This window comes from Pongo pygmaeus, chromosome 18 (assembly GCF_028885625.2).
Source record: "Pongo pygmaeus isolate AG05252 chromosome 18, NHGRI_mPonPyg2-v2.0_pri, whole genome shotgun sequence".
Lineage (NCBI taxonomy): Eukaryota > Metazoa > Chordata > Mammalia > Primates > Hominidae > Pongo > Pongo pygmaeus.
Window position 1 is genome coordinate 31,203,418 of NC_072391.2, and position 18,496 is coordinate 31,221,913.

General features: G+C 50.2%; 2 protein-coding genes across 4 annotated transcripts in view; one reads left to right on the plus strand and one right to left on the minus strand.

Moving 5' to 3' along the window:
• Positions 1–9,445, minus strand: part of SH2B1 (SH2B adaptor protein 1) — a 26,689-nt gene extending 17,244 nt beyond the window's left edge. Inside the window, exon 1 of one of the 3 annotated variants that reach the window (XM_063654232.1) lies at positions 9,242–9,445. The gene's annotated coding sequence lies outside the window, so the exon portion shown is untranslated. The remainder of the gene's footprint in view (positions 1–9,241) is intronic. The other 2 variants (XM_063654230.1, XM_054454404.2) reach the window with 2 other exon arrangements.
• TUFM (Tu translation elongation factor, mitochondrial) lies at positions 9,230–13,277 on the plus strand. Its single transcript, XM_054454416.2, has 10 exons — positions 9,230–9,851; positions 9,963–10,157; positions 10,589–10,755; positions 11,011–11,115; positions 11,204–11,368; positions 11,515–11,647; positions 11,731–11,835; positions 11,964–12,115; positions 12,210–12,329; positions 12,915–13,277. The coding sequence occupies exons 1-10, from the start codon at positions 9,800–9,802 to the stop codon at positions 13,086–13,088; spliced, it is 1,368 nt and encodes a 455-aa protein (XP_054310391.1). The 5' UTR covers positions 9,230–9,799; the 3' UTR covers positions 13,089–13,277.
• Positions 13,278–18,496: the final 5,219 nt, after the last annotated feature.

Genomic DNA, 18,496 nt, shown 5'->3' on the forward strand with positions numbered 1-18,496 from the left:
GACATGGGTGTGACGGGAGCCCTGGTTTTGGAAGCACACTCAGGGTTGGCATGCAGGGACTTGGGGAGGCAGGAGGCAGAGCAGAAGCTGGTGCAGTGGTCCACAAGGGGGCTGATGCTGGCCTGGCTATGGCGATGTAATGGGGTTGGTGCCAAGGGGTTTAACCAGAGAAACTTCCCAGGAGGTGCTGCCAAGTTGGCTGGTGGGAAGAGTGAAGAGTGAAGGATGCTCTTGAGCTTCCTCTGAGGAAGGATTTATTGAGTGGCACCAAGGACAGTGTGCTGGGACCTAGTCCTTAATGTGCCACTAAGTTCCTGGCTAGCCCAGTACTCATTTCCGTTGCACCAGACCCCATCCTCCTCTTAGAAGTTTTAGAGCTACAAGAAATCTTAGAGATCATCATATGATTTAACCTCCACCCCCAATTTGTAGATAATAAAGCTGAGGGCCAAGAAGGTACAGTGATCCATCTTTATTTATAAAAATGAATGTGGATACAAAATTCGCTTTCCATTGAAAACCTCAGAAAACTTACTAAGCCCAATGCAAATGCTCAATTGAAATGATTCAATAAATCCTCCAACAAATACTGATTCACTTAAGTATTAGGCACTTTTTTTTGTTTTTTTTTTTTGTGTGTGTGTGTTTTTTTGAGATGGAGTCTTGCACTGTCGCCTGGGCTGGAGTGCAGTGGCGTGATCTGGGCTCACTGCAATCTCCGCCTCCGGGTTCAAGTGATTCTCCTGCCTCAGCCTCCCTAGTAGCTGGGATTACAGGCACCCACCACCACCCCCACCTATTTTTTTTTTTTTGTATTTTTAGTACAGATGGGGTTGGCCAGGCTGGTCTTTAACTCCTGACCTCGTGATTCACCCACCTTGGTCTCCCAAAGTGCTGGGATTACAAGCGTGAGCCACCGCGCCTGGCCAGCATTGTTCTTAAGAGTAAAAAAGGCTGGGCGTGGTGGCTCACACCTGTAATCCCAGCACTTTGGGAGGCCGAGGCAGGCGGATAACGAGGTCAGGAGATCGAGACCATCCTGGCTAACACAGTGAAACCCCATCTCTACTAAAAATACAAAAAAAAGAAAAAAAAAATTAGCCGGGCATGCTGGCGGGCGCCTGTAGTCCTAGCTACTCCGGAGGCGGAGGCAGGAGAATGGCGTGAACCCAGAAGGCGGAGCTTGCAGTGAGCCGAGATCGCGCCACCGCACTCTAGCCTGCGCGACAGAATAAGATTCTGTCTCAAAAAAATAAAAAAATAAAAAAATAAGTTCTTAGTGCCATGAGCTGGTGAGATGGGAAGAAAACAAGCAAACTAGTAAGATAATTTTGGGCATGTAGTTGCTATGAAGAAAATCAAGGTAGAAACAATCATGGGGGCCGGGTGCGGTGGCTCATGCCTGTACTCCCAGCAATTTGGGAGGCAGAGACGGGCAGATCACTCGAGGCCAGGAGTTTGAGGCCAGCCTGGCCAACATGGTGAAACCCCTCGTCTTCACTAAAAATAAAAAATTAGTCGGGTGTGGTGGCCCTTGCCTGTAATCCCAGCTACTTGGGAAGTTGAGGCATGAGTATTCCTTGAACCCAGGAGGTGGAGGTTGCAATGAGCCAAGATCACACCATTGCACTCCAGCCTGGGTGACAGAGTGAGACTCTGTCTCAACGATTAAAAAAAAGAAACAATAATGGAATGTTTGCAAAACGAAAGGGGGGGCCAGTGTGGGCAAGGCATGGTGTCTCACACCTGTAAGGCACCCAGCACCTTCAGAGGCCAAGGTGGGCAGATCACCTGAAGTCAGGAGTTGGAGACCAGCTTGGCCAACATGGTGATGCCCCATCTACTAAAAATACAAAAATTAGCAGGGTGTGGTAGTGGTCATCTGTAATCCCAGCTACTCGGGAGGCTGAGGCAGGAGAATTGCTTGAATCCAGCAGATGGAGGTTGCAGTGAGCCCAGACTGTGCCACTGCACTCCAGCCTGGGCGACAGAACGAGACTCTGTCTCAAAACAAAAACAAAAATGAAGAGCTAGTGCGGCCAGGGGAGTGAGGAAAATGAAAGTCGTACTACATGGGTTCAAAGAGCTGGCCAGATTATGCAGGCCTTGTGGGACACATGGAGAATTTTATTATTATTGTCATTATTATTTTGAGACAGGGTCTCGTTCTGTTACCCAGGCAAAAGTGCAGTGGCTTGAGCACAGCTCAATGCAACCTGAACTCCCAGGCTGAATTGATCCTCCTGCCTCAACCTTCCAAGTAGTTGGGACTCCAGGGGTGCACTACCATGCCCAGCTAATTTTTCTATTTCTTGTAGAGATGGGGTCTTGCCATGTTGCCCAGGCTGGTCTCAAACTCTTGGGCTCAAGCAATCCACCCTCCTCGGCCTCTTGAAGTGCTGGGATTACATACAGGCATGAGCCACCATACTTGGCCTTATTATTTTTTTAATAACAGCTTTATTGAGATATAATTCACCTACCATGATTGAGATACAAATCGCCCATTTAAAGTAGGAATTTGGATTTTATTCCAAGTGCAGTGAGGAGTCATTTAGGGAGGATTCATTTACGGTCAATATTTTATTTATATTATTATTTTTGTTAAGACAGGGTCTTGCTCTGTCACCCGTGCTGAAATGCAGCGGTGTGATCACGGCTCATTGCAGCCTTGACCTCCTGGGCTCAAGTGATCAAGTGAACCTCCCACCCCAGCCTCCCACAGAGCTGGAACTACAGGTGCTTGCCACCATGCCCTGCTAATTTTTCAAATTTTTTGTAGAGATGGAGTCTCACTACATTGCCCAGGCTAGTCCTGAAACTCCTGGGCTCAAGCTCTCTTCCTACCTTGGCCTCACAAAGTTCTGAGACGATGCACATTTTTTTTTTTTTTTTTTTTTTTTGAGACGGAGTCTCGCTCTGTCTCCCAGGCTGGAGTGCAGTGGCCCGATCTTGGCTCACTGCAAGCTCCACTTCCCGGGTTTTACGCCATTCTCCTGCCTCAGCCTCCTGAGTAGCTGGGACCACAGGCGTGCACCACCTACGCCCGGCTAATTTTTTTTGTGTCTTAGTAGAGACAGGGTTTCACCGTGTTAGCCAGGATGGTCTCAAACTCCTGACCTTGTGATCCTCCCGCCTTGGCCTCCCAAAGTGCTGGGATTACAGGCGTGAGCCACTGCGCCCGGCTTCGATGCACATTTTAAAGACTGATCTGGCTGCTGCATGGAGAATGGATGTGAAAGGTATTGGGGGCTGGGCGTGATGGTTCACTCCTGAAATCCCAGCATTTTAGGAAGCTAAAGTAGGAGGATTGCTTGAGCCAGAAATTTGAAACTAGCCTGGGCAACATAGGGAGACCCCGTCTCTACAAAAAAAAAAAAGAAAAAGAAAAATTGGGGGCGGTGGGCGCTGGGCGTAGTGGCTCATGCCTGTAATCTCAGCACTTTGGGAGGCTGAAGTGGGCGGATCATGAGGTCAGGAGTTCGAGACCAGCCTGGCCAGAATGGTGAAAACTTGTCTCCACTAAAACTACAAAAAATTAGCTGGGCATGGTGGCGCACGCCTGTAATCCCAGCTACTTGTGAGGCTGCGGCAGAATTGCTTCAACCCGGCAGGCAGAGGTTGCAGGTTGCAGTGCCCAGCCTATATATATATATATATATGTGTATATATATATATATGTGTGTGTATATATATATGTGTATATATATGTATATATGTATATATGTATATATATGTGTGTATATATGTGTATATATGTGTATATATGTGTGTATATATATGTGTATGTATATATATGTGTATATATATGTGTGTATATATGTGTATATATATATGTATATATATGTGTGTATATATATATGTGTGTGTATATATATATATTTTTTTTTTGGCTACGGAGTCTTGCTCATAGTTTATTCACTCATAGTTTATTCCCTGCATATTAGAGTAGTGGCCTTTTTCTTTACTCTTTTTTTTTTTAATTTCTTTTTTCTTTTTTTTGAGACAGAGTCTCAGTCTGTCGCCCAGGTTGGAGTGCAGTGGCACAATCTCGGCTCACTGCAACCTCTGCCTCCTGGGTTCAAGTGATTCTTCTGCCTCAGCCTCCTGAGTAGCTGGGACCACAGGTGCGCACCACCATGCCCAACTATTTTTTGTATTTTTAGTAGAGATGGAGTTTCACCATGTTGGTCAGACTGGTCTTGAGCTCCTGACCTCGTGATCCACCTGCCTCAGCCTCCCAAAGTGCTGGGATTATAGGCGTGAGGCACCACGCCTGGCCAATATATGTATTTTTTTTTAAAAAAGAAGAAGGCCAGGTGCGGTGGCTCATGCCTGTAATCCCAGCATTTTGGGAGGCTAAGGCGGGTGGATCACGAGGTCAGGAGTTCGAGACCAGCCTGGCCAACATGGTGAAACTCCATCTCTACTAAAGATACGAAAAAATTACCTGGGAGTGGTGGCAGGCACCTGCAATCCCAGCTACTCGGGAGGCTGAGGCAGGAGAATCGCTTTAACCTGGGAGGCGGAGGTTACAGTAAGCCAAGATCGTGCCATTGCACTCCAGCCTGGGTGACAGAGCAAGACTCCACCTTGGAAAAAAAAAAAAAAAGAAAGGCGTTGGGAAGGAGAACAGAAGCCTGGAGACCCACTGGAGAGCTCCTGAGGTAACCCGGATGAGAAATGATCCCAATTGAACCACAGTGTTGACAGAGGAGATAGTGAGACGTGGGGTCACACTGGGGATTCCGTTTGGAGAATCAGAACTGGGGAGGAGCGTAGGTGTGGGGAGAGGGGAGGGGAGAACAGTGGTGCCCCACGTTCAGATGTATAAGGAGAATGGGAGGAAGTGGAGAGTCCTGTTTTGGATAGGTTGTTTTGTTTTGTTTTGTCTTGTTTTTTTGGAGACAGAGTCTTGCTCTGTCGGCAGGCTGGAGTGCAGTGGCGCGATCTCGGCACACTGCAACCTCCACCTCCCAGGTTCGAGCGAGTCTCCCGCCTCAGCCTCCTGAGTAGCTGGGACTACAGGCAAGCACCACCATGCCCAGCTAATTTTTGTATTTTTTTAGTAGAGACAGGTTTCACCGTATTGGCCAGGATGGTCTCAATCTCTTGACCTCGTGATCCACCTGCCTTGGCCTCCCAAAGTGCTGGGATTACAGGCATGAGCCACCACGTCTGGCCCTTTTTAATTTCTTTTTTTTTTTTTTTTCAGATGGAGTCTCGCTCACTCTGTCGCCCAGACTGGAGTGCAGTGGCGCACTCTCAGCTCACTGCAACCTCTGCCTCCTGGGTTCAAGCAATTCTCTTGTTTCAGCCTCCCAAGTAGCTGGGACTACAGGCGCGTGCCACCACTCCTGGCTAATTTTTTGTATTTTTAGTAGAGATGGGGTTTTACCATATTAGCCATGATGGTCTCGATCTCCTGACCTCGTGATCCGCCCACCTCAGCATCCCAAAGTTCTGGGATTACAGGTGTGAGCCACCACACCTGGCCCTTTTTGTTTTAGAGACATGATCTGGCACTGTCACACAGGCTGGAGTGCAGTGGTGCTATCATTACTCACTGCAGCCTCAAACTCCTGGGTTCAAGTGATCTTCCTGTCTCAGCCTCCCCAGTAACTGGGATTATACAAGCATGTGCTGCCATATCTGGCAAATTTTTTTATTTTTATGTTTGTAGAGACAAGGTCTCACTATTTTGCCCAGGCTGGTCTCGAACTCCTGGTCTCAAGCAATAGCAGAAGTGGTTTCAGTGCCCCCGGCAGTAGCTATAACAGACGAGTTGAAATCCTGGCATGTAGCATTTGATGGTAGTGACAGTAACAGCAGTTTTCTTATCAGGTCAGATCAGTTCTATGGCTTGGAATTAGTTCTCCAGCTTGCCCCACAATTCTGTAAGCTGCCTAATACCCTTAACAAATCCCTCTTCTGCTTAAGCCAGCCAATGTAAAATCTGTTATCTGTAAATCAAGACTTCTGACTGAGCCATTCACTAATACAGAGGATGCTATGGTCAACAGCTCTAGAAAAAATTTTCTCCCTCTGGGCTCTTTTCTGAACACCGTGTTTCTCAAACTCTAGCCATTTGTTCACTACCTTCCAAAAAATTTGCCATATATTCATACCACACATTATAGTTTTTATTTTAGTTTTGAGACACAGTCCCGCTCTGTCACCCAGGCTGGAGTGCAATGGTGTGATATCGGCTCACTGCAACCTCCACCTCCTGGGTTCAAGCGATTCTCCTGCCTCAGCCTCCTGAGTAGCTGAGACTACAGGCGTGCACCATGCCCAGCTAATTTTGTATTTTTAGTAAAGACGGGGTTTCACCATGTTGACCAGGCTGGTCTCGAACTCCTGGCCTCAAGTGATCCGCCTGCCTCGACCTCCCAAAATGCTGGGATTATAGGTGTGAGCCATTGTGCCCAGTGCATCCATAATATTATCTACCAAACAATGTTCTTTTAAGTTGATTTGGTTTTTTTTTAAACTTATTATGCCAGTTTTTTTCAAGCTAATACACATTAAAATAAATACAGCACCACAAAAATATAAACCATTAATTCAAATACCACCCCCAAAAACTCACAACTTGCTAGTGGCCAATAGTGTCTTAGGATAAATTCCTAGGAGTACAGTGACTTAGGTACAGAGTAGAAACAAAGAAAACACTTTTAGGCTGGGCACAGTGGCTCACGCCTGTAATCCCAGCACTTTGAGAGGCCAAGGTGGGCGGACTGCTTGGGCCCCGGTATTGGGAGACCAGCCTGGCCAACATGGCGAAACCCCATCTCTACAAAAAATACAAAAATTAGCCAGGCGTGGTGGTGTATGCTTGTAATCCCAGCTACTTGGGAGGCTGAGGTAGATTGAGCCTGGGAGGCTGAAGCTGCACTGAGCTGTGACTGCCCCACTATGCTCCAGCCTAGGAGACCCAGCAAGGCTCTGTCAAAAAAACAAAAACAAAACCCGTTTATACTACACATGATACCAGCCTTTCCTAAGCAGAACTGATTAATTGGAGGGCCAGGAAGAGAGAAGTCTTAGCAAGTTCCTCACTTTATCTGAGTAGTAAAATGAGAGTTAAATTATAGTGCAGTCTGGCTGGGCATGGTGGCTCACACCTATAATCCCAGCATTTTGGGAGGCCAAGGTGAGCGGATCACTTGAGGTCGGGAGTTCAAGACCAGCCTGGCCAATATGGCGAAACCCCATCTCTACTAAAAATACAAAAATTAGCTGGGCGTGGTGGCAGGCACCTGTAATCCCAGGTACTCGGGAGGCTGAGGCAGGAGAATGGCTTGAACCCAGGAGATGGAGGTTGCAGTGAGCCGAGATCGTGCCACTGCACTCCAGCTGGGCAACAGAGTGAGACTCTGTCTCAAAAAAAAAAAAAAAAAATTAAAGTACAGCGCAGTGTGCACACTTTTGGGGGTTTAGTGGTGTTGGATTCCTTAATCACACTGACCATCAGTTTTCATACCTGCAAAATGGGGGAAATAATAGCTCCTACTACCCGGGGTAGCCCTGGGAGCGCTGATTGTGAAACAATATGAATGCCTGAACATCATAAAGCTCTAGTTCAGAGTTTCCCAAACTCCTCTGAGTTTTCATTAAAAAAAAAATTTTTTTTTTTTTGGAGACGGAGTCTCGCTGTGTTGCCCAGGGTGGAGTGCAGTGGCACGATCTCAACTCACTGCAACCTCCGCCTCCCGGGTGCAAACAATTATCCTGCCTCAGCCTCCCGAGTAGCTGGGACTACAGGTGCACACAGCCACAGCCAGCTAATTTTTTGTATTTTAGTAGAGACGGAGTTTCACCGTGTTGCCCACGCTGTTCTCGAACTCCTGAACGCAGGCAATCCACCCACCTCGGCCTCCCAAAGTGCTAGGATTACAGGTGTGAGCCACCACGCCCGGCCAAAAAATTTTTATAGAGATGGGGTCTTTCTTGGCCGGGCGTGGTAGCTCACGCCTGTAGTCCCAGCACTTTGGGAGGCCACAATGGGCGGATCACTTGAGGTCTGGAGTTCGAGAGCCGTCTGGCCAACGAGGTGAAACCCCGTCTGTACTAAAAATCCTAAAATTAGCCAGGCGTGGTGGCACATGCCTGTAGTCCCAGCTACTCAGGAGGCTGAGGTGGGAGAATTGCTTCAACCCAGGAGGTGGAGGTTGCAGTGAGCCGAGATCGCCCCATTGCACTCCAGCCTGGGCGACAGAGTGAGACTCTGTCTCAAAAAAAAAAAAGAGATCGGGTCTTTCTCTGTCACTCATGGTGGGGTGCAGTGTCATGATCATACCTTACCACAGCCTTGAACTCCTGAGCTCAGGCGATCCTCCTGCCTCGGCCTTCTGAGTAGGAGGGGGCTATAGGTGCATGCTACTGTGCCTGGCTAATTAAAAAAATTTTTTTGTAGAGATAGGGTCTCCTAATCTGCCCAGGCTGGTCTTGAACTCCTGGCTTCAAACCGTCCTCCCACCTCAGCCTCCCAAACTGCTGGGACTATAGGCTGGGACTGTAGCCACTGTGCCCAGCCTCTTCTCAGTTTTAGAAGAGTGTTTGTTATATAGCTTCCCAGTCTGTGCATAGACCCCACGGAATCATAATCTCCAGGGGAGGAATTAGGGAATCTATTTGAAACAAACACTGTCCACTGAGTCTCAGGATCTGATGAGTTCCGGAACATTAGCCAGGGTTAAGCAGCCACAATTAACACTTTTAAGTGCACTGTGGAAGCTGCCATGAGATGATGGATGTGAAAGTTAAGGGACATTGACTACCCTTGCAGCCATTCATTCAACATTCACTGCATGCTCCACCCTGTTAGGTGCTGGGGCCACCGACAGAATAAAGGAGACTCAGGCTGCCCTTAAAGGCTCCCCTAGCTGGCTCCTCATCCTTGGCTCCTCATCTGCAAAATTAGATCGGTGGGGCGATGCCCAACGGAATTGCTCCTTAGGCTGCTGAGGGGCTACAGGGGTGGGCAGCGAAGCTGTCTGTCTTGTGGGCTCTGGCCCTGTGAGGTCTAGCAGTACAGGGTCCCCGCAAGCTGCCTGATCTCACAGGGCCCAACACTGACTCCTACCCAGTTCATCTCCTCTCAGGGGTAGATGTCAGGCTCTCCCTATGAAGTGGATACTACTATTCCCATTTTACAGATTAGAAAACAAAGTCTCAGCGGAGCGAGATGTCACACTTCACCCTATCCCCGAAAGGCGTCCAGGACCTGGTCCCCTACCTCCAGCTGCGGCAGAGGCGGCCAGATATCTCGCAAGACCCGCGTAGCGAGTCGGACTCCGGGGGACTCGGGGTCTCTCTCTGCCGGGCCCAGGAGGAGGTTCCTGAGCAGTCGGAGCCGCAGCTGCCTCCCGGAGCCCGAGCCCCTCCCTCCTGGCCCGGCCTAGCCCGCCTGACTCCCACTCTGATCACCTCCACAGCCCGCCGACCTGAGAACTACTACGCCCATGAGCCTTCGCGGCGCCGGTGCTTTAGGGGACGCTCCCCAGTGCCCCCCGCGACCTCCAGAGAGAATTACGTTGCCCCTCAGCCCGTGAGGCGCGAGTGGTGGAAACCCTCTCCATCATTCTCCGCCCTCGAAACACCAGCCCCCTCCATGACGTCTTCAGCCGCGCGACCGACGTCGGCTGAGACAGCCATAGACACTGGCGGCTAGAGGGGCGCAGACTTGCCCTCCTAGCCCTAACTTCCGCCGGAAGTGCCTTCCAGCCGCAGGCGCCCTTCCTCTGCTGCGCGCTCGGGCTCCTGGTCCTCGTTCCCCGGTTCCCGGGGCGCGAGTATGACCACAATGGCGGCCGCCACCCTGCTGCGCGCGACGCCCCACTTCAGCGGTGAGTGGTCAGGGAGGGCGATGGCGGCCCAGGAACACTTTGGAGGAGTGGTAGGTGGCTGGGTTCGGTCTGACCCCTTCCCTGCTTGACTCCAAGCTTCGGTCCCGGCAGGTCTCGCCGCCGGCCGGACCTTCCTGCTGCAGGGTCTGTTGCGGCCGCTGAAAGCCCCGGCATTGCCTCTCTTGTGCCGCGGCCTGGCCGTGGAGGCCAAGAAAACTTACGTGCGCGACAAGCCACATGTGAATGTGGGTACCATCGGCCATGTGGACCACGGCAAGACCACGCTAACTGCAGCCATTACGAAGAGTGAGTGGGGTTGAGGCGTCCAGCAGCGCCCTATCTACTGATGGGACCTGGAGCCAGGGAGGCAAGGCCAGCAGAGTGTCTGCTGGAGGAGTTTACTGTGGCCCCAAGAGCCCGAATTTGTGCGGCAGGTGGATTGGGAGATGCAAGAGACAAATTTCTCCTGAACAGGAAGAACTTTGTGATCCACCAATGGCTTGGGGATCGCAAAGTCGTGGGGAATGCTCTGCAAGCAGAGGCTGTACCCTAAAGAAGTCACAGGGCAGACCCTTAAGGCCCTCTAACATTTCTTTCTGACCCACAGTTCTCTTTGCTGGAAGAGTTAGAGATTGGAGGAGGTTGTGTATTTAGGTGGGAGGGTTCAGGGGCGTGGTCTGAGCGCTGTCTCTAGCACTGGAACTTTAGCTGAGAGGTGTGTTCTTTTCCTCCTTTAGTTCTAGCCGAGGGAGGTGGGGCTAAATTCAAGAAGTACGAGGAGATTGACAATGCCCCGGAGGAGCGAGCTCGGGGTATCACCATCAATGCGGCTCATGTGGAGTATAGCACTGCAGCCCGCCACTACGCCCATACAGACTGCCCCGGTCATGCAGATTATGTTAAGGTGAGGGTTGCTGGGACACTGGAGACAGGGCCTGAAGCTGCCTCTTGTCAGGATAAATGTTAGGCTTGTGGGGAGGAGATTAAGATATTCAGTGTTTGGGTATGAGATAGGTTTGTGGCCTTGGCCACTCAGAATGGGTGGTGAGGAGATGGTAGAGAAAGGTGGGCCTGGGTTTCTAACTGCTACACTTGGCTATATGGATGTGAACTGAAGAGCTCGTTGAACTTGCCTGTTTCCTCTCCTTCTCTTCTCCAGAATATGATCACAGGCACTGCACCCCTCGACGGCTGCATCCTGGTGGTAGCAGCCAATGACGGCCCCATGCCCCAGACCCGAGAGCACTTATTACTGGCCAGACAGGTACTCAGAGCCTGGGTAAGGATGCAAAAGGGAAGAGTGGGGAGTTGGGCCCCTCTGGATATTGTCCCTGTCTCTCTGGCATTTACAGGTTGGAGTGGAGCATGTGGTAGTGTATGTGAACAAGGCTGACGCTGTCCAGGACTCTGAGATGGTGGAGCTTGTGGAACTGGAGATCCGGGAGCTGCTCACCGAGTTTGGTTATAAAGGGGAGGAGACCCCAGTCATCGTAGGCTCTGCTCTCTGTGCCCTTGAGGTGAAGGCCGGGTCAGACAGGGCGGCTGCTGCAGAGGGTGGGGCTAGATGGGCACCCACAGCTCTGCTTTGTGTCTGGGAAGTGGCTCTTGATAATCAAGGGGAGTAGAATGGGGATTTCAGAGTCCTGGCACTTCCCCTCAACAGGGTGGGGACCCTGAGTTAGGCCTGAAGTCTGTGCAGAAGCTACTGGATGCTGTGGACACTTACATCCCAGTGCCCGCCCGGGACCTGGAGAAGCCTTTCCTGCTGCCTGTAGAGGCGGTGTACTCCGTCCCTGGTGAGGACTCTGCCTGTTCCCACGCACTCGTCTAGCAGCAGCCTAGTTTGGGGTCCCTGATAGCCTGTCTTATTCCCTCCCAGGCCGTGGCACCGTGGTGACAGGTACACTAGAGCGTGGCATTTTAAAGAAGGGAGACGAGTGTGAGCTCCTAGGACATAGCAAGAACATCCGCACTGTGGTGACAGGTACGGGAAGCCAGCCTGGAGACCAGGGGCTGGCTGAAGGGTGGCCTTACCCCGGCAGATCCCTTGTGCCTTCCCTCTGTCTCACATTCGCCTTCCTTCTCCCTGCTCCTTTTCCCCTTCCGTCCTAGGCATTGAGATGTTCCACAAGAGCCTGGAGAGGGCCGAGGCCGGAGATAACCTTGGGGCCCTGCTCCGAGGCTTGAAGCGGGAGGACTTGCGGCGGGGCCTGGTCATGGTCAAGCCGGGTTCCATCAAGCCCCACCAGAAGGTGGAGGCTCAGGTGAGGGCTCCAGGTGATGGTGGGCAGGGCTGAGCCAAGCTCTCCGCAGCCTCCAGCCGAGCCCAGCTCACCGTCATTGCTCACTCTCCTCCAGGTTTACATCCTCAGCAAGGAGGAAGGTGGCCGCCACAAGCCCTTTGTGTCCCACTTCATGCCTGTCATGTTCTCCCTGACTTGGGACATGGTCTGTCGGATTATCCTGCCCCCAGAGAAGGTACGGTGGGTGGGAGGAATGTAGGGTGGAGGGGGGACTTTTTATGTCACCTTTGCTTCACTCATAGTTCCAAAGATACACTGTGACAACCCGAGTGGCTTTATTTCCTTAGGTGGAAAGGGGCTGCTTGCCGTTGCTAGCCAACAGAAGGGGCATGGCCCATGGACTTAGGGGCGGGAGTCCTCATTCAGTGTGCCCTAAGCTGAAGCAGGTTAAAAGTTTAGCTCTGCCAGCATGTACCCACAGAAAGATTTCCTAGAAAAGGTCTCTTCTTTTTGAGAGTTTCACTATATATGAAGGCTTAAGAAGTCCTGTGACCAAGAAACCGGCATAACCCACAACTTCCTAGACATTTTTTTCTCAAGAACATACCTTAGGAACACTCATCACTGGTCTCTTTTATGTTTTCCTGTCTCAATATGCTGTTTGCATCTGCCTGACAGCCTGGGATGGATGAAGCTGTCCCCAGGCAGAACCATTCCCCTGCTGCATTCTCCCATGACTCAACCTCCGAGGTAGCCAAAAAAGACTTCAGGAATGAAGGCATCCTGGAGGCCACACATGATCCTTCTCTTCCTACTCTAGGAGCTTGCCATGCCCGGGGAGGACCTGAAATTCAACCTAATCTTGCGGCAGCCAATGATCTTAGAGAAAGGCCAGCGTTTCACCCTGCGAGATGGCAGCCGGACTATTGGCACCGGTCTAGTCACCGACACGCTGGCCATGACTGAGGAGGAGAAGAACATCAAGTGGAGTTGAGTGTGCAGACCTCTGCTTAGCTTCCCTTGCGTTTACGGCCTGCCCTAGCCAGGGCTCCCTCCTGCTTCCAGTGCCCCCTCATGGCATAGGCTGCAACCCAGCAGAGGGCAGCTAGATGGACATTTCCCCTGCTCGGAAGGGTTGGCCTGCCTGGCTGGGGAGGTCAGTAAACTTTGAATAGTAAGCCAACCTGTGTCCTGTGTCCTTTGTGCAAATTGGAGAGGATGGGGGAGGACAAAAAGGGTGTTGAACCCCAGACAGATGGGGAGCTTGAGATCCCAGAGCAATTTTAACGGAGAAATCAAGTCCAGTGAGCTTAGTGATTGCCTAGACACAGTAGGATGCCGTTGAATAGCCTCCTGGGAGATAGTGGGAAAGAATGTTCTATCGCTCTGGAGCCAGCATGGCTTCAGCTCAGGTGCCAAACCCACCTTGTTTCCTTGGAATACTAAGTGAATGTCTAGCATCCATTCACATTCTGTGGAAACGGACTGGACAGGCATACCTCAGACGCTGTTAAGTTTGCTTCCAGAGTACCACAATAAAGCAGGTCACAAATTTTTTGGTTTCTCAGTGAAGTTATGTGTACATTATAGTTGACCCTTGAACAATGCAGGGGTTAGGTGTGCCAGCCCCCCTCCATGCAGCCACAAATCCACATACAACTTGTTTTTGAGATGGGGCCAGCTTTGTGCAGTGGCAGTATCATAGCCAATGACTCCATGATGACTTGAAATATAATCAGCATTGGCAATTTTCGACGGTCTCTATGGGGAGGCTGAACAAATGGAAAAAAAGAGATACAGGGTCTCACTGTCACCCAGGCTGGGTGTGCGGTGGCACCATCCTAGCTCACTGCAGCCTTGGACTCCTGGGCTCAACCTTGGTCTCCCCAACTGCTGGGATTAGAGGTGTAAGCTACCGTGTCCGGCTCCTCACATATAACTTGACTCCCCCAAAATGTAACTAGTAACCTGCTGCTGGCCAGAAGCCTCGCTGATAGCATGCAAACACATACTTTGTGTGTTATATGTATTGTGTACTGTATTCTTACAATAAAACTAGAGAGTGGCCAGGCACAGTGGCTCACGCCTGTAATCCCAGCACTTTGGGAGATCGAGGTGGGTGGATCAGAAGGTTAGGAGTTCGAGACCAGCCTGGCCAATATGGTGAAACCCTGTCTCTACTAAAAATACAAAAAAATTAGCCGGGTGTGGTGGCACATGCCTGTAATTCCAGCTACTCGGGAGGCTGAGGCAGAATTACTTGAATCCGGGAGGCGGAGGTTGCAGTGAGCTGAGATCGCGCCACTGCACTCCAGCCTGGGTGACAGAGCAAGACTCCGTCTCAAAAAAAAAAAAAAAAAAAAAAGAAAAAGAAAGAAAACTAGAGAAAGTGTTAGGAAAATCCTAAGGAAAATATATTCACTATCAAGTGGAAGTGGATCATCATAAAGGCCCTCATTGTCTTCACGTTTCTTAGGAGGAGGCCAAAGGGGAGACAGGCAGACTCGGTGTGACTTGTATTTGAAAAAATTCACATGTAAGTGGATCTGTGCAGTTTGAAGCCCAATCGCTTAAGGGTCAACTGTACACTATAGTTTATTAAGTGTGTAATGTCTAAGAAAACTTTATTTATACTTGAGTTGAGGCCGGGCACGGTGGCTCACACCTGTAATCCCAGCACTTTGGGAGGCCAACGCAGGCAGATCACATGAGATCAGGAGTTTGAGACCAGCCTGGCCAATGTGGTAAAACCCTGTCTCTAATAAAAATACAAAAAAATGAGCCGGGCATGGTGGCAGGTGCCTGTAATCGCAGCTATTCCGGAGGCTGAGGCAGGAGAATCGCTTGAACCTGGGAGGTGGAGGTTGCAGTGAGCTGAGATCGTGCCATTGCACTCTAGCCTGGGTAACAAGAGCAAAACTCCATCTCAAAAAAATAAATAAATACTTGAGCTGAGATTGCACCACTGCACTCCAGCCTGGGTGACAGAGCAAGATTTGTCTCAAAAAAAAAAACTTTAGACCAGGAGGCCGAGGTGGGCGGATCACGAGGTCAGGAGATCAAGCCCATCCTGGGCAATATGGTGAAACCCCATCTCTACTAAAAATACAAAAAAATTAGCTGGGCGTGGTGGCGCGTGCCTGTAGTCTCAGCTACTCGGAGGCTGAAGCAGGAGAATCACTTGAAACGGGGAGGTGGAGGTTGCAGTGAGCCGAGATCGCACCACTGCACTCCAGCCTGGCAACAAGGTGAGACTCTGTCTCAAAAAAGAAAAATTAAAAAATAAAATTAAGAAAAGAGGCCGGGTGTTGTGCCTCACACCTATAATCCCAGCATTTTGGGAGGCCAAAGCGGGCAGATCACTTGAGGCCAGGAGTTTGAGACCAGCCTGGGCAACATGGCGAAACCCCATTCTACTAAAAATATGAAAATTAGCCAGGCAGGGCCGGGCGCGGTAGTTCACGCCTATAATCCCAGCACTTTGGGAGGCCAAGGCGAGCAGATCACGAGGTCAGGAGATCGAGACCACGGTGAAACCCCGTCTCTACTAAAAAATACAAAATTTAGCCGGGTGCGGTGGTGGGCGCCTGTAGTCCCAGCTACTCAGGAGGCTGAGGCAGGAGAATGGCGTGAACCCGGGAGGCGGAGTTTGCAGTAAGCCGAGATCACGCCACTGCACTCTAGCCTGGGCGACACAGAGAGACTCTGTCTCAAAAAAAAATAAAATAAAATAAAAAAATAAAATAAAATAAAAAAATAAAATAAAATAAAATTAGCCAGGCAGGCCAGGCACGGTGGCTCACGCTTGTAATCCCAGCACTTTGGGAGGCCAAGGCAGGCAGATCACCTGAGGTCAGGAGTTCGAGACCAGCCTGGCCATTATGGTGAAACTCCGTCTCTACTAAAAATACAAAAATTAGCCAGGCGTAGTGGCAGGCGCCTGTAATTCCAGCTACTTGGGAGGCTGAGGCAGGAGAATCGCTTGAACCCGGGAGGCAGAGATTGCAGTGAGCCAAGATCACACCGTTGCACTCCAGACTGGGCAACAGAGTAAGACTCTGTCTCAAAAAAAAAAAAAAAAAAATTAGCCAGGCATGGTGGCTTGCGCTTGTAGTCTCAGCTACTCAGGAGGCTGAGGCACAAGAATCACTTGAACCCGAGAGGCAGAGGATGCAGTGAGCCGAGATTGCGCCACTGCACCCCAGCCTGGGCGACAGAGTGAGACTCTGTCTCAAAAGAAAAGAAAAAGGCCGGTCGTGGTGGCTCATGCCTGTAATCCCAGCACTTTGGGAGGCCGAGGCAGGCGGATGCCTTGAGCCCAGGAGTTCCAGAGCAGCCTGAGCAACATAGGGAGACTCTGTTTCTATATAAAAAAGAAAAAATAGCCAGGCGCGGTGGCTCACGCCTGTAATCCCAGCATTTTGGGAGGCCGAGGCGGGTGGATCATGAGGTCAGAGTTCAAAACCACCCTGGCCAAGATGGTGAAACCCCGTCTCTACTAAAAATAATTAGCCGGGCGGGGTTTTAGTAGAACCCCGTCTCTACTAAAAATAATTAGCCGGGCGTGATGGCATCTCACCATGTTGGTCAAGCTGATCTCGAACTCCCGACCTCAATCCACCTTCCTCGGCCTCCCAAAGTATGGGATTACAGGCATTAACCACCGCACCCAGTGCGGTGTAATTTTTTCTTTTTTTTTTTTTTCCTGAGACAGAGTCTTGCTCTGTCACCAGGCCAGAGTGCAGTGGCACGATCTCTGTTCACTGCAACCTCCACCTCCCAGGCTCAAGCCATTCTCCTGTCTCAGCCTCCCAAGTAGCTGGGACGACAGGGATGCGCCACTATGCCCGGCTAATTTTTCTATTTTTAGTAGACAGGGTTTCACCATGTTGGCCAGGATGGTCTCGATCTCTTGACCTCATGATCCACCCACCTCAGCCTCCCAAAGTGCTAGGATTACAGGTGTGAGCCACCGTGCCCGGCCCAGAATTTTCTATTTAACAGTTCAGATTTTAAGTTGAGCACCATTCTGAGTAGTATGATGAAATCTTTTGCCATCCTGCTCCATCCATCCTGTCAGGACATGAACCATCCCTTTGCCTGTTAGTCACTTTAGTAGCCGTGCTGGTTATCAGATTGACCGTTACAGCACTCCAATGATTGTGTTCAAGTAACCCTTATTTACTCAGTGATGGCCCCGAAGCACAAGAGTATTGTGCCTAATTTAGAAACTAAACCTCACCATAGCTATAGGAAAAAACATAGTATACATAAGGTTTGGTACTATGGGCATCCACTGGGGATCTCAGATCACATCCCCCCCGATACGGACGGACTGCTGTACAATCTGCAGTCCTTCCAGAAAGCATCAAAATGACTACTCAGCTGGGTGTGGTGGCTCACACCTGTAATCCCCAGCACTTTGGGAGGCCAAGGCAGGAGAACTGCTTGAGCCTAGGAGTTCAAGACCAGCCTGGCAAACATAATGGGACTCCGTCTCTTAAAAAAAAAAAAAAAATTGAAAGATTACTCAGTAATACTGGTCATATTTCATAGTAGATACCTGTCTCTCCATCTGCACTTCAAACATCCTGAGCTCAGCTGAAGCCTTGCAGCTCCTGCACCACCCCACATCTACCTGCTGAGTGCTCTTGGGACTCCAACCCTGCCCATCTTTAGCATCCAAGTGGCTACCACATAAAGTCCTTTTTTTTTTTTAACCTCTTTAATAATCCCTTCTCTCCACCCCACCATGTGCACCTATTACCAAGTTCCAAATCTGCATACGCTGGGATTCTTCCCCAATACTGTAGCCTTCACTCTTCCTGTCCTGGTCTCAGCCAGCTTTCTCTGGCTTTGGTGAGAGCTGAAACACCCGTCTACCACTGAGAACCAGCCACTTCCTTAAAATCCTGGAAAGGTGAAATCGCGTCCATTTAGACAAGGAAACCAAGGTCAAGTCTCCGAGAGAATTCTCAACCTCCTTGAAAAACTACCTCCTCTGGAGCCTGCTGTCATTTCACATCCCATGCTTCAATCTTCTTGTCCCACCCATAATGCCTAATTTCGCTCCTGCTCCCCAGTAAGCCCAGTTCCCAACCAATCCTCTCCCCTCTTCTCCCACTAACAGCTTCACCTTTACAGCTCTCATCCACAGTCAGCTGCACATCCATCAGGACTTTAATTCCAATGACCATAAACATTCACCCTTCAACATAAAGAGGTGTATGTAATTCATGAGATACTCATATTAGAAATGAAACTTTGAATCACACCTTGAGATGAAGCCAAGTTCAAGATGAGAAAATAGTCACTAGACAGCTGGGTGAGCTATCTATGTAGCAGTTCCGGAGCCAGTCAGGGACAGCATCCTCAGGAACTGTGCCACTGGTCTGTCCTATC